Source organism: Panulirus ornatus, chromosome 58, assembly GCF_036320965.1.
Source record: "Panulirus ornatus isolate Po-2019 chromosome 58, ASM3632096v1, whole genome shotgun sequence".
NCBI classification, from domain to species: Eukaryota; Metazoa; Arthropoda; class Malacostraca; order Decapoda; family Palinuridae; genus Panulirus; species Panulirus ornatus.
Window position 1 is genome coordinate 12,044,906 of NC_092281.1, and position 16,325 is coordinate 12,061,230.

The 16,325-nt window shown below is 35.9% G+C and overlaps 1 protein-coding gene across 8 annotated transcripts in view; it reads right to left on the reverse strand.

The window, feature by feature from the left end:
* Positions 1 to 9,261: 9,261 nt before the first annotated feature.
* MICU3 (Mitochondrial calcium uptake 3) overlaps positions 9,262 to 16,325 on the reverse strand; it is a 53,085-nt gene continuing 46,021 nt past the window's right edge. For 3 of the 8 annotated variants that reach the window (XM_071695231.1, XM_071695236.1, XM_071695234.1), the window contains one exon: positions 9,262 to 11,905. In XM_071695231.1, coding sequence (XP_071551332.1) covers positions 11,813 to 11,905 — 93 coding nt within the window. In that variant the 3' untranslated portion in view covers positions 9,262 to 11,812. Of the gene's footprint in view, positions 11,906 to 14,715; positions 14,815 to 16,325 lie in introns of all 8 variants that reach the window. The other 5 variants (XM_071695235.1, XM_071695238.1, XM_071695237.1 and 2 more) reach the window with 5 other exon arrangements.

Here is a 16,325-nt window from a genome sequence, read left to right on the forward strand (position 1 = left end):
ACAATTTTAACAGAAAAAAAAAAGAATGTAAAGTTCTATTTCAAACAATACAGTACGATAAGTTTAAATAAGTTCAATTCTGTTTCATAAGACTTTTAACTCATTTACCAGAATCTGCCACCCTTTTGTAGATAAGCATCACTTAAAAATTCAATGACCTATTCAAGTAATTCTTGGTAATTTGAAAAAAATTAATGAAAACCCAAGAATCATCTAAGATTTCTATGGCGTCCCAAGATCAAAAAAGATATTCACCTTGGGGTGACAGCTATCTACTAACCACTTACTATATAACTCATTAGATACTACCATCAATGCATTTTGTGACAAAGCTCAGTATAGACTATCAAATTCAACCTTTTACAAACAGCTCTCATAAGAGGAGATACAAAAGTTTCCTCAGACAACTTACAGCCTGAAGTCGCGATCACCTCAATATTCAGGTAAACTACTATTTATTACACTACAGCCATACTTGTTCTAATTTGGCAGGAATCATCCTAGTTAATACAAGATCAGTCTAATTACATTTCTACGCCTGTTGACAGATTTACTGAAAAAAATCAGCATCTCTATTTTCCTTATTTGATATCAAAACAATGAGAGCTACATTCAACATGTATGCTTCAGCCATTATCCAGTATTTTCTGCTCCAGTAAAAAACATTCTTTTTCACTCCTTCAATTCTTATAATAACTTTCTCAGCATTTTATTTGAATCAATCACAATCTAATATCTTCCAAATGAATAAAAATCAAAATACAAAAACTTGAAGAGGTCAACATGACAATTCAAGATATATTCATATTTAAATGAAATCAATACAACAATAATTATCACGAAAATTTGTTAAATTAGGCGAGAAACTGTCCATCATTATTACACAAAAATGTATCAAGTTTGGCATAACATCTATAAAGACCATTTCATACAGTATGATTATTCACTCCAATAACAATAACAAATTAAGTACAAAAATATTGCATCACAATTACAATATATGTACAAAAGGCAATTTACTGATATCAACAGTGAAATTCAAGAGTACTAACTATTAGAAATAGCTAATGAAACAGAATTATATCAACATTCCAGCTACAAATACCCTGTTCATGTTTGGCTACATAACCTTTGTATTATATGTGCATGTATCTTAACGCAAAAGCTATCATTCAGAGAGCAATTTACCATCGAGAGATGTATAAGCCTCCAATGTTTGACAGTACAGTCATGACAGAACAAGAGTAATAAATGAACAACCTGAAGATTACCATTGCTAATACCCTAAAAATTGTATTCCACCTGCAACACCAAACCTGACTGCTCAAGCAGCAAAGTAATATTTCTGGACAAACAGCTACATTCTCCCTTACAATCATTTCGGTGTTGACAGATTTATTACTATTACTAAGGTATAATCTTATCACTTCCGATTAATTAGAAATGTTCTTGAAATTGCTTATCAAAACCTAAAACATTCATATTCTGTGTTTAATGTGCATGGTATCTGCCATTACATTTGTAGACTTTACTTGTAAATATTAAAGACTTCAAGACGATGTAAAGCACATATAGTTTTGAAAATTAAACACAAGTGAGACAAATTTTGTGAATGTTTAAACCTATTACAAACTTTGACATATCTTTGAATGAGGCTGCTGCAGCTGGAAAGCTGATCTGAGAATAAGGAGGGGGGGAACTTCTGTGTATTACAAAGATAAGACAAAACACTTTTTTTAAACCTTAGGAGGTATAGCAAGTTACTTTGAGCTATTTTTCTGTGTAATATCCATGCCAAAGTACTGTAGATACTACATAAATGTAAATGACATTCCACCTTCATATATAGGTAATGCATTGTAGTAATATTCAATAGCAATATGAAGTTCCTATCAATTACTTCCAATGCCTACATTAAAGTTTAGTATTAATAAAAAAGTAATCTACTTATGGTGTTGATAATCAAAAACTCACAAATAATACTATAAATATAAACTAATCTTTGGTTACCCATATATATATAAGGCTCTAGAATTTACAAATCACAGACCTTTCTTCTGATTACATTTATTACAACACAACCTTATCTCAGCAACAGGTAATCTGTCTTTTACCTAAAAAGGCAATACTCAGCTAAAAATGATGTAGCCCAGGAGGAAAGGCCTGAGAAGCATGTGATAAACTTCGGATCCAGCTGTTGCATAAGCAACTTTATGTATCTTTAAATATCTGAAATCTTATAAGAGGAAAAATACTTGCTATTCTGATACACCAGGAAGGTAAAGATACTATTAAGCATTAAAGTAAGGGTTTTGCTTAAGGTAAAGCAATGTGTGGACAGTGCGGACTGAACTCCTGGTCTTGATGTATCATGGTATAGTTATGGGACAAGGTACTAGGACACAGGGTATTACATTCAAGGAAGGATGAAGAGGCAATCATTAGGGAGCCTCTTGAAAAATTCTCTCTCCAAGCTTTGAGCTCTTAGTCCTTCTTACAAACATTTAAGAGTAATAAGAGATATCAGAGGTACCATTACACAGCTGTTATAAAAGAGACAAAAACACATAAGTATAATGCTAGTACAAAAAAAAATAGTGTTTTGAGAAAACCTTTACCAATTATGATTCAAATATAATAAATACTACAGATAGAATATGAGACATTTCTAGTTTTGACAAATACAGAAATATTAATCCTTTGTGACTTGTTGGTAAACTCATTGGAAAACTATCCTAATGTAAGCCAAATGATCAATACTCAGTAACTGCCATGTTCCTTCAAGTGACCTGCAACAAAGACTGGCACCTATCATGAGTTAAAGGTACCAAAGCAAACCAAAAATTATTCAAATCTCCCAAGGTGGCACCATCCTAAGCAAGGATGCCTCACTTCCTTGCTTTTTAAATGTGACATATAAGAAATAGAGCCAATCTGATAATATATAATGGGTAAGTAGGAAAGAAATTTATGTTTCCTGAGTTCATAACAATCTTTTTAAGCGACTGTGAGCCATGGAGACAAATACCTTACCAGGCAATAAGCCAATATAACTCATATCAAAATTCCATTTTACTCGAGTTAGTCTAAAATTTCCATTTTTCCCGAGGATAAATATTTCTCCAAAGTTACTACAGCTACAACAGGAAGCATACACTCTGTACAAGTAAGTCTGTGGAGTTTGGGAGACTGTTCCAAAGAAAAGGTGAGAGTAAAATGGAAAAAAAAAAGATTAGGTAACGAGGAGTAGTAGAGGAGTGAAACAGGATGGCCTGTGTGCGAGTTTGAATGGGTAAATCTCGAATGGAATGCAGTACTTTAGGCATTTGGGAGTGAACATAGTAGCAGACAGAACCAATGGAGCTGAAGGAGTTATAGGTGTGAGAAAAAGGAGCTTAATTCCTGATTGCACTAAGTAGTCCTGGCAGTGATGCACTGATATGCATCTGCAGCATTGAATGTAAAAGAAAGTATGAAGGTTGAAGTGTTCAAAAATGTAATGCCTCAAGACAACATGTGAAGTTAGGTGGGATGATCAAATACAAAATGATTGTTAGATTGTGGTAATGAGCAGTTTGACTGTGAGAGACAACCAGTGTGTGTTGAAAAATTTTAGATATATGGAAGGGATGAGAACAGAATGACTAAGAGGATCTACATGTCATTAGTGAAGGGAGTTAAGTGGATGGGAGACCAGAGAGAAGGAAAGACAGAATGAAATAGGACTTAAGATATCATGGCCTGAATATTCAGGAAGGTGACGTGACAGGTGTGCATAGGACAGAATAGATTGGAGTGAAAACTGGTATAAGGGAGGCAATGTATTGTTGTTGGGCTGAACCAAGACATATGAAGTGGTCAAGATAAACGATGGAATTGTTTGTGAGACTTGGCTCTGGATGGAGAACTCTCATTTTAGAGCAATATATATGACAGCTAGAGAGTGGATATATATAAAGGGGCCACTGTTATGTAGTCATGGCACTATCTTGGTAAGGCAGGAAACAATGAACAGGTATGAGAAAATATACTGTAAAGTTTCAAAGCAGATGGCCATATACGTACTGCCAATGGTCAATCTATTTATCCAACATCACCTGAGCAATGTCTCCGAGAATGTAACACATGGCTTATATCAGAATGATGAGTCTTACAAATTGAATCTATCACAAAGTAACTAAAGGGGACTGTTGACAAGGTGGGAACATGACATCATAATCATTATCATCTGCCTCTGTTGTCTCCACAAAACCTGGATAAAGGGCAATGCCACTGAAACATGAGAATGCCCCTAATAGGTAATTTTCTTTGTTCTCTGTTTCATTCTTACATGTTCTAAAACATTTCCATGAAAGGTACGACAATCTGGGAACAAACATATATGATCTATATATCAAAACAAATAATGGTCACATGTAAATCAATCTAAACAATTTTACCAACACACAGACAAGAATTGAACCCAGGCTACTGAGAACAGCAGGTGGACAGTGGCAGCTGGATCATCCTTTGGCCCACAGTGAGTGGGCAGGGCTCTGGAGTTATAAACAGCAATTCCAGATTGGCAGGCTTTGTCCCATTGGTAGTCCAGTGGTAAAGTGTCTGTTTGCTGTTCTTGGCTTTAGACATTTGATCTATGTTCAGGTCAAAATCTGTAATCACCTTTCTGTATTCTACTGTTGCATGGACCAACACCTCCTGCCACTAACTCTAAAATGACAGGTGACTTGCAAAACGTTCAGAATATATAAAAGAATAATTTTCTTTCATTATAAAATGAAAGAAATACAATTAAAAGTAAAGGATATGTATAAAAAAAAAAAAAAAAAAAAAAAGAGCTAACATACTTTATAGTCATGGTATAATGCTAGAGTTAAAGAGCAGGTCCTCAGTAGAATAGTAGACAAATGGAGGAGGTTTAGGAGGGTGTGCATCATTCTGATCATTTTCCAATTAACAAATGAGACATATGAGTAAAAGCAAAGGACATGTACAAAAATGTAAGCTAATATATTTCATAAGTCCACAGTATATCACTCAAATTAACAGACATGTCCCCCTTGGCAATGGTGAAGGAAGTTCTAGAAGGTGGGTATCATTCAAATTTTGTTTTCTACTATAAAATGATGGAAATACATGTAAATACAAGTAAAAGTACAGGATATGTACAAAATGTTAGCTTATTTATGTCTTTTGTAAAATACTGAAATTGATGCAGTCTTTTTGTAAAATATTGAAGTTAATTCACAGACCCTTCTCATTAATGGTGAAGAAATGGTGGAGGATGGTTAGTATCACTGTCCTGAGGCATTACCATGTCAAACTCATGCTGCCCATTTAAGGCAAAAACCAAGGCCACACCTACTAGCAATACAAATGTTATGATATTAGTGTGTACTTCAAACAATGCCTGCAAAGATTAGTGCTACTATTGTGCCCTGGTCAGTTAGCTACAAAAGACTCCTATTAGTGAAGAGTTAATGACTTAAATACTAAAACTCCTTGTGATGAACAAGTGGCTATGGCTGTGAATAACTTATATCCAAGACGGTGTATGAAAAGACACAGCTTTAGTGTGGCACTGTACTGGAGAAGCTGGGGTAGCAACGGCAAAGTTTGTTTTGGCAACCTGGGTCCTAACTTACAAGTTTCCATCACCTAACTGTATATGAGAACACAGAAGTTATTAAGCACTGATAGTTTGGCTTCTGTCTAAACAATTACTCAAATTGTCTTTACCTAAAAATCTCAAAGAAAATGTTTCTACAGCTAGTTTGCATACGGTAAAAAAAAGAAAAAAAAATATGCAGTCAATTATGAAACTGGAACTGTGTAAACATCATATAAAGTGAAAAGATTATATATATATATATATATATATATATATATAGGGAGAAGGAAAAAAAATACTGCCCCACATATTCCATGTGAGTTGTAAAAGGTGACTAAAAGGGGTGGGAGCAGGGGGTTGGAAATCCTCCCCTCCTGTTTTAGTTTTCCAAAAGAAGGAACACAGAAGGGGGCCATGTGAAGATTTTTCCCTCTATGGCTCAATCATCTGTTCTTGACAATACTTCACTACAGTGGGAAATGACAAATATGAAAAAAAATTATACTTGATCTCTGCTTCCCACGTTAGCGAGGTAGCCTCAGGAAACAAAAGACACACACACACACAATCATATATATATATATATATATATATATATATATATATATATATTTCCCTGGGGATAGGGGAGAAAGAATACTTCCCATGTTTTCCCTGCGTGTCGTAGAAGGCAACTAAAAGGGAAGGGAGCGGGGGGCTGGAAATCCTCCCCTCTCGTTTTTTTTTCTTTAATTTTCCAAAAGAAGGAACAGAGAAGAGGTCCAGGTGAGGATATTCCCTCAAAGGCCCAGTCCTCTGTTCTTAACGCTACCTTGCTATCACGGGAAATGGCGAATAGTATGAAAAAAATATAAATTATATATATATATATATATATATATATATATATATATATATATATATATATATATATATATATAGGATACAGCGACTATGTATAATATATATATACACACACACACACACGCACAAATGTATCCCACATATGACTAGAAAAGTCCTTTAATTATCTATACTTTTTACAATGACCTTGCCATATCCAAATAAATAACTTGCTCATGCAGCACAAGCAATGATAATAGTTTTGGCTGCTAAGCGGAGAAGTACATCCTCTTACACTAATGATGAATCAACATATGAGCAGCTTCAAAGCATTTCAATACTTGTTAAAGACACACACACACAAAAAATAGTTTTCTACGATCAACTGTATTTATAAATAATAATATGAAGGTCCATTAGAACAGAAGTATGAACTAGAAAAAAGTGCAACAATATTGTCTCATAACCAAAACATTGTGAGAGGAAGCAGAATACTGTGATTGCATTAAGATGTCTTTAAGACTTTTGATTTTTCAAGGAATCAACCAACATGTCAGTAATATCCTGTGCATTACATACACACCGCAACACCATTTGCTGATTGCATATTCCAGATAAGCTATACAGAGTCTATATATGAGTTATTAACAATACAACATAAACCAACTATGTGCTGACTGTGTATCCAAGATGTTATACCTGGTAGAAAAAAAATTTAATTACCTTGAAGATGGTATGCAGTCATTCCAATCTAACTGAAAAATGATAATCTTGCATCATAAACCCTGTCTGGCATAAAAACATCCAAATGTTATCTGCTATTAAATCATTCAGAAAGATCAGCATATTTACAAAAGCAAGGAAATGTGGTGATCAAATCAATGGACCACCAGTTAACATTATGACTGCCATGAGCAAATGTACTCTAAGCAATCCCATTGTATCACTATCTATCTCCAAATCATGTTTTCTTCAAGGCTTGAGGCAGGGTAATGTATACAGAGCCTTCCCTTATTATTTCAGTTACCAATAACCTGAAGACTGTGTCATGAATCGAACAAGTACACCAGTCACGTATGCAGAAAAATTCTCATAAAGGTGACAATAAAACTGGTGAAAGTTATCACTAACTTGCACCATCATGTAAGAATGTATGAAAAGAATGAGAGTTGCCTCAGTAAGGATCCTACCATGGGAAAATGTGAAGACAGACTGAGAGGAAGGCTTTAATAAGGGGAAACAACAGCAAAGAAATGAAAAATGGTTAACTTTGAAGGATTGTTCCTTGTTTCAGAACATGTCCTACATCAACTATAGGGATCCAACAGGTGAACACAAAAAGAAGATATAAGAGAAAAAAATCCAGGCTTTGTAGTCAAGGACACTGAACTGGAAAACAAGAAATATCATTAAATGCAGGGACTAAGACATTGCAAAACAGGATTTTATGGAGTAGAAAGATAAAACCCTAGCAGTACATTTCCCATTAAGAACTGAAATGACATTCACTACAGCTAAAATATTATCAAGTAAACAAGAGCCAAGAAGCAATATCTCAATTTATTTTAAATGTTTGATTATCTTATGTGGATCTATGTGCATTGGCGTAGAAACGAGTATCAAAATGTGCTGTCTTTCAATTACTGCATGTTAACCTGTTGTATATCTATATTTACAGTTGTGCCAGTTGTTTGTGGATCTCTTTTTGCATATACCTGAGAAATTTGTAGAAAATGCATATTTCTATTTTGTATGTATATAAAAACTTGTAGTCATAATTCTTGCATATAAATTACTGTCTGACTGTAAGACTGAATAGTTTTCAAAATTATGTGAAATACATATTCTTACCTAGCCTCAAAATTTAACTGAAACTTAGATATGGTGAGAATTCAACAAAATAAATCTAACATATAACAGAGAAAAAAAAGCTAAAACCGATGAGCTGTAAACATTGGTAATTACTTTCTAAAACTACATGTATGTTTTAGGCTTCATAGTATATTTCCAAGTGTTCATTCTGACAAGTTTCAGGCTTCAATGTATATTTCCCATTGTTCATATCCATATCTTGTTATCAAAGCATGCACCAATTCAGTAATAGCATTTGTCTGTTGAAGAATATATCTCCATACATTCTTAAACGAACATGTAATATTTTCCATGCTGCCCATGAAAATTGAGGCTTTCAATCAACTCTCACCAACTAGTTGAATAAAAAGTTTTCCTGAAGCTGTATGCACTACCTTAAGGAGAGGTGTTTCTTTTCTCATTGAAGTGTCTTTCATGGTAATCACTATACTGCAGGACACTTTATGGAACTGGACTAATTTTCATTAATTCAACCTTTCTCCATCCTTTACTATATTCTGTGTATGTTCCCATATCAAGCTCCTTGTTTACATCTGATGAAGCAACCTAACTCTTTTAACAGAAGCTTATTAACTGTTTCACGGCAGCAAACATGATATCTTGAGTAATTCTGCGTGCATTTTTTTTTTTTGCATATTTGTTCATAGTTCCCATAATGATGTACAGCCAGGAAAAACTAAAAATGGTCTCATTTACTTACATCCACTCTCTAGCTGTTATGTATAATGCACTAAACCAGACTCAGCATCAACATCCAGGCTGCAGACCTTTCTGTGGTTTCTCCTGATTACTTCAGGTGCCCTAGTTCAGCCCACTGACATCACGCTGCCCACTATGTAACGCACTTCAATTTGCTCTACCCCATACCTGCCTCACACCCTCCTGCATGTTCAGGCTCAAAACACACAAACACAGCACCGTTCGATCCATCATTCAACCTCCTCCTTGGTTTCTCCTTTTTCCTTGTTTTCTCCAGTTATAACAGGTATGCCCTCTTAGTCATCCTCTCCATATGCCCAAGCCATTTCAACACACCCTCTTTAGCTATCTCAACATACTCCTCTTACTATCACATCTCAACCTTACCCTATAATTTCTTATTCGATCAACCCTCCTCACACCACAAAGTGTCCTTAAAATATTTCATATCTAATACATCCACTTTCTTCCATACTCATTTACCTTGAGTTTATACCTTATATCCCTACAACCCCATCTGAAACATTATATCATCAAACATACCTGTGTTTGCCCTCACAGACAGTGATTTCTCTTTCCATCCACTCCTCAATGTATTCAGGACCTTAGTACCCCAGTCACCCATCCTATGGTTCACTTTAGATTCCATGGTTCCATTTCCTGCCATGTCTACCCAGCAGTAAATAAACTGCCCCACTTCCTTCATGCTCTCTCTTTTGAAACTCACAATCCAGCTAACCTTCTCTTAGCATAAAGATAATCTTAAACATTCTAAAAATATATCTCAGGTTTGCTATTGCAATTAAATAGAAACATAATATTCTGTATAAAACGATATACAACTGAATCTGGCGAGGCATTGTTTACTTGTGCTGCATGCCCTCTTACTTAAGCTACACTGCTGCCAGGTGTTTGAGCAACTTCATAAGGCTTTTCAGACATATGTAGTATGATGTGTGGTACTTTTGCGTCAAAAACAAATATATTTACTAAGGGTTTTCATCGGCAATATCTATTATCTTGTAAGTGACCCAGCTTCAAAAATTATCACAAAACACTAGTGCACAGATCTTGTACTGCTTCCTACACAAATATTGACCTTTATATGCAAAAAAACCTGTAGTGTCTTGAAAAAATGCATGAGATGTCATGATAAGTATTGATAGCCATATATTTTGCCTCAACAAAGAGTCAGATAACTCATGGATTTATAACATATATGCCTCAGCCAAAGTGAACAGAAAGAAAAGTTACCACAACATATATACCCCAACTGCAGTGAATGGGTTAATCTTAATGTAGTTACCTACTTATTTACTTTATTTTGATATGCTGACCAACACGGAAAATTGTTGCTCAATGTTTTCACTGATGCTTTTGGAATTTTAGCACCTGAAGATGTGCTGAGTTTTGGCAACTGAAATATAAGAGAAAGAGTTAATATGTAACCCACAGTTCTGTATTGGGAGTCTCAAACAAAGTTTTATTTCTGTACCAAGAAGAAAAACAGCTGCAGGCACTTGAAATGACAACAAGTTCTCTCATCCAGTCTCTGACAACCATCATTTGGAAATCACATTGCCTTAATGGGGTGGCTGGGACAGACCTAGGTATATTTTTTTTAAATTTTGTACATGAATATCATAGTAAGCTGCACTCACAGTCAGTGAGAAGTCACCCTTTATGATATAAAATCATCCAGTCAAGGGTTACTCCACATACCTTATACCCAAGTCCACATATCAAATACCCGAGTCAACACCTTACCAGTAGTGTCAACTTCAAAATCAAGATATCTAAATTAATTGAATGCATAAATGCAAACAGCCACTCACTGGCAAAATGGAAGGGCAACCTTGTGGCTTAGGAGCATCTAATCTGAAGCTAAGTAAAGAAATCAGTAACTTATTGCAACTCATTTTCTGTGAATGACACACCTGCAGAGATGTTGAGTAGCTCATCTCTAACCTGAATACCTCATAAAAGTCCTAGAAGATGATATGAAATAAAGCTAAAATAACAATTACTAAAATAATGACGAACATTATTAATGATATACATTTTGCCAGGATCATGCAGATCAAACAAAAATATGGAGGAAAGAATGGAAGAGAAGCAAGTAAGTGGTGGGTAAGGAGGTAAAACATGACTTTTTGTTGTTGTTGCACTGAACATCATCAAAATTCTATGAACAAGTACAGAGCAGTGAAGTGCATCTACTTTGTAATTCATGGCAAAAATGCTCACACCTATTGCATCAATTATGGGCCCAAATGCAAGGCTTGTTCACTTCAAAAATTGAGAGAGGAGCATAGTGTGAGTGACATTTGGTACAAAGACCATACAGAGAGTTAACATGAGCTGTTCTGGTGAGGCAAAACTTGGGGTTTATGACAGGTATTTGTTAGACTGCAGTGCAACCTTAACTCCTGATTAGCTGATTTCCCTTACAACAGCTTGCCACAGGTTATATTTAGCTTAGCTTGTATGTACATTGGCTGAAGATGCAATGTCCCCTTAGGACCACTCTATTTAGACAGCTCAGTTTCCAAATGCATTGTTTCAACCCCAAAAAGAGGTCGATATGCCATACTAAGTGCTGCTGAAGCAGCATGTTAAGTACAGACACATTTGACAAAATGCAAAAAAGATGGAGTTACTGAGTACAAACAACTTGGTTACTTCTAAAGCCAGCATATAGTTAGAGCTTTTTGCATACATATTGAGATTCTATAATAAAATCATACAAAAATGTTTCAAAGCTGATGCCTATAATACTTCTTCAGAGTTGCTAATAGGCGCACACCCTTATGTAAGGCTTGGTTGCTGAGGCTGTTCTTTATTAATGGCTTCTTTCACACATGCCTTGAAACCATCCCAGCCTATTCTTGGCTGCTGTTGCTGAAAGAAAGAATGTTGCTTCAAACACACGAAACTAAATTTTTTTTTGACATAACACTATAAAAATATCAACAATATGACTCATAAACTGGCTATGTATACTTTTCAACCACATAAATAAGTGCTTTATCACTTTAAGTGAACAGCAGAAAATGATATCTGGCAAGGTACCAAGTTTGGATGGTATTGCAGTAGAGTTTATCAAAAAAGGGGGTGACTGTGTTGTTGACTGTTTGGTAAGGATATTCAATGTATGTATGGATCATGGTGAAGTGCCGGAGGATTGGCAAAATGCATGCATAGTGACATTGTACAAAGGCAAAGGGGATAAAGTGAGTATTCAAACTACAGAGGCACAAGTTTATTGAGTATTCCTGGGAAATTATATGGGAGGGTATTGATTGAGACAGTGAAAGCACATACAGAGCATCACACTATGGAAGAGCAGAGTGGTTGCAGAAGTGGTAGAGGATGTGTGGATCAGGTGTTTGCTGCGAAGAATGTGTGTAAGAAAACTTAGAAAAACAGAAGGATTTGTATGTGGCATTTATGGATCTGGAGAAGGCATATGATAGAACTGATAGATGCTTTGTGGAAGGTCTTAAGAGTACATGGTGTGGGAGGTAAGTTGCTAGAAACAGTGAAAATTTTTTACCAAGGATGTAAGGCATGTGTACAAGCAGGAAGAGAGTGACTGGTTCCCAGTGAAGGTCGGATAGTGGGAGAGGTGTGTAATGTCCCCATGGTTGTTTAATTTATTTATGGATGGGGTGGTTACAGAGGTAAATGTATGAGTTTTGGAGAGAGGGGCGAGTATGCAGTCTGTTGGGGATGACTGGGCCTGGGAAGTGAGTCAGTTGTTGTTCACCAATGATACAGCTCTGGTGGCTGATTCGAGTGTGAAACTACAGAAGTTAGTGAGGTAACGTTACAAAAACAGGACTGAGCTTTAGAGGGAATATCTTCACTTGGCCCCCTTCACTGTTCCTTCTTTTGGAAAACTAAAAACAAGAGGGGAGGATTTCCAGCCCCTTCTCCCTCCCCTTTTAGTTGCTTTCTATGACATGTAGGGAATAAGTGGGAAGTATTCTTTCTCCCCAATCCCCATATATCTGTGAAGTACACTGATGATACAGTAAGCTACAACCAGCATCTTTTACCCTGTCCAACCATCAGGTACTGGTATCTTCCCAAGCAAGACAGAGCAGCTTACTCTGAGTTTTTGACAGCATACCCTACCAGGCATGAAAAATAGTCCTTATAATACTGAGGTTTTCAAGCAAATCCATTACCATTAATTACTTATTTACATGCCTTAATTTCCCCCAACATATATTCAACACCAGATCCAAATTCAGTATGAAAAATAGTCCTTATACTGAAATTTTCAAGCAAACCTATTACCCTTATGATAAATACCAAAAACTGCAAGTAATATTAGTCTAGGGAATTTTTTTAGCCCAAAAGCTTTTGTGTTTCAAAACTGCAGTATGACATAATGAAATGCTTCTATACTTGAAATAATGATTGCAAATATCTCATAATGCTTCCCCAAGCCAACAGATACAAAATAAATACAAACTGAATAATAACAGAATTTTCTATAGGAGAAACGATTAATTACTTTTTAGTCCTCAATGTCCTGCACCATATTTTCTAACCCCAGATTCAAATTCAGCATGAAAAACAGTCCTTATGCTGAGGTTTTCAAACAAGTCTATTTCCTTCACAAAAATAGCCCAAAAACCTTTTCATTCAAAACTCAAATATGGCAAAAGGAAATGCTTCTATACTTTAAGTAATCATGGAAAATATCTTATAATGCTTCCCCAAGCTGACAGACACCCGATAATAATGAACAGAATAATCACAGACTCTACTGAATAATGATTAATTACTTATTTAGAGGCCTTATTCACCTCCAACATAAATTTCAATTCCAGGTTTAAATTCAGCATGAAAAAAATTTCTTATACTAAGGTCTTTCACAAAAATACCAAAAATTGCAGATAATACTTCGGGGAATTTTGTTTCAAAAGCCCAAGCACCTTTTAGTTTTAAAACTGATATGTGACAATGAAATGCTTCTATACTTGAAATAATCTCAGAAAATATCTCATTGTATTTTCCTAAGCTGGTAGATACCCAATAAATACAAACCGAATAATCACAGAATCTTCTAAAAGAGTAACCATTAATTATGTATTTACATGCTTTAATGTCCCCCATCATATATTTCAAACCCAGATTTGAATTCACATGAAAATAGTCCTTATACTGAGGTTTCCAAGCAAATCTATTATCCTGACAAAAACACCAAAAATTGCAGAGAATTAGTTCATGGAATTTTTTTGCATCAAAACCTTTTTTCAAAAGACTGAAATATGACATAATGAGATGCTTTAATACTTGAACGAATCTTGGAAAATATCTCGAAATGCTTCCCTAAGCCGACAAATACCCAATAAATATGAATCAAGTAATTACAGAATCTTCTAAAAGAGCATCCATTAATTTCCTATTTACAGGCCTTAATATCCCCAACATACATTTAAACACCAGATTCAAATCCAGCATGCAAAATAGTCCTTAAACTGAGCTTCTTCAAGTAAATCTATTACCTTCACAAAAATACCAAAAATTGCAGGTAACAGTTCAGGAAATTCTTTAGCCTAAAAAGCTTTTAGTTTTTATGTATGATAATTGTGATAGTATGGAAATAATAGCCAAAATAGTATTTTTCATGATACACTGCATCCTGTCCTGTAATCTAATATTATTTAGACATTGGTCATACTCTGATATAGAACCTTAGATTTTGAGAAAGACTTTCCTCTTCATACCACAGCCTTCATTTCACTCTTGACACACTGCTTGAAAGCTTCCCAGCCCTCGCTGCGGGATGTATGCTGAGGGATAACAATAAAGGCCACAAAGTTAGAGTAGATTATCCAAGGGTCACAATCCTCATTTTGCAGCAGGAAAATGCAACCACAACACACAAATACATTATATAGGCATATTCTATAAAGTTATTTAATTTGTTAGTCAGTTAGCAGGGAAAGCTGGGCTCCTTCGAGGCAAGAAGATCCAAAACTCTTTACTCCTCTCTGTTTGCCAATGATGAGACAACCTTTATGAAGGTGATTTCATGCTCATGGTGTTACCAATCGTAAGTTCAGTAATACCCTTATCTTTGAATATGTTACACAGGGCTCTAATTTAAATGCATTATGCATGACGGAGGGTGGTTGTGAGCAAATGAGGCAATTCTTCATCAGTACCTGGTACTGCCTCACTTTTACAAGAAACTGCAAACAATTATAAAGATGTGTGTATTCGTGTGTGTAGCACCAGGGTAAAAGACAAAAAAGGCCACACTCGTTCACACTCAGCCTCTACCTGTCATGTGTAATGCACTGAAACCACAGCTCCCTATCCACATCCAGGCCCACAGACCTTTCCATGGTTTACCCAAGACATTTCATATGCCCTGGCTCAGTCCCCTGACAGCACGTCGATGCTGGTATACCACACTGTTCCAATTCACCCTATTCCTTGCACATCTCATGCCCCAATCATTCAAAATCGTTTTCATTCCATCTTTCTACCTCTACTTTGGTCTCCCACTTCTTGTTCCCTCCACCTCTGACACATATATCCTCTTTGTCAACCTTTCCTCACTCATTCTCTCCATATCTCTAAACCACTTCAACACACCCTCTTCTGCTCTCTTGACCACACTCTTTTTATTTCCACACATCTCTCTTACCCTTTCATTACGTACTTGATCAAATCACCTCACACCACATATTGTCCTCAAACGTTTCATTTCCAACACATCCACCCTCCTCCATACAACCCAATTCATAACCCATGCCTTGCAACCATATAACATTGTTGGAACTACTATTCCTTTAAAGATGCCCATTTTTGCTCTCGGAGATAATGTTCTCTTCTTCCATACACTCTTCATCACTCCCAAAACCTTCGCCCCCTTCCACACCCTGTGACTTGCTTCCAATTCCATGATTTCATTTGCAACCAAGTCCACTCCCAGATATCTAACACACTTCACTTCCAATTTTTCTTCATTTAAACTTACATACCAATTACTTGTCCCTCAACCCTACTGAACCTAATAACCTCGCTCTTATTGACATTTACTCTCCATTTTCTCCTTTCACACACTTTTCTAAACTCAGTCACCACCTTCTGCAGTTTCTCACTCAAATCAGCCACCAGGGCTGTATCATCGACAAACAACAACTGACACTTCTCAGGCCCTCTCATCTCCAACAGACTGCAAACTCACCACTCTCCAAAACTCTTGCATTTACCTCACTTGAGTGGCTGCAGCCTTTCTTTATCTGTTCCTGGCGCTACCTCACTAACACAGGAAACAGCGATCAGTTATGAA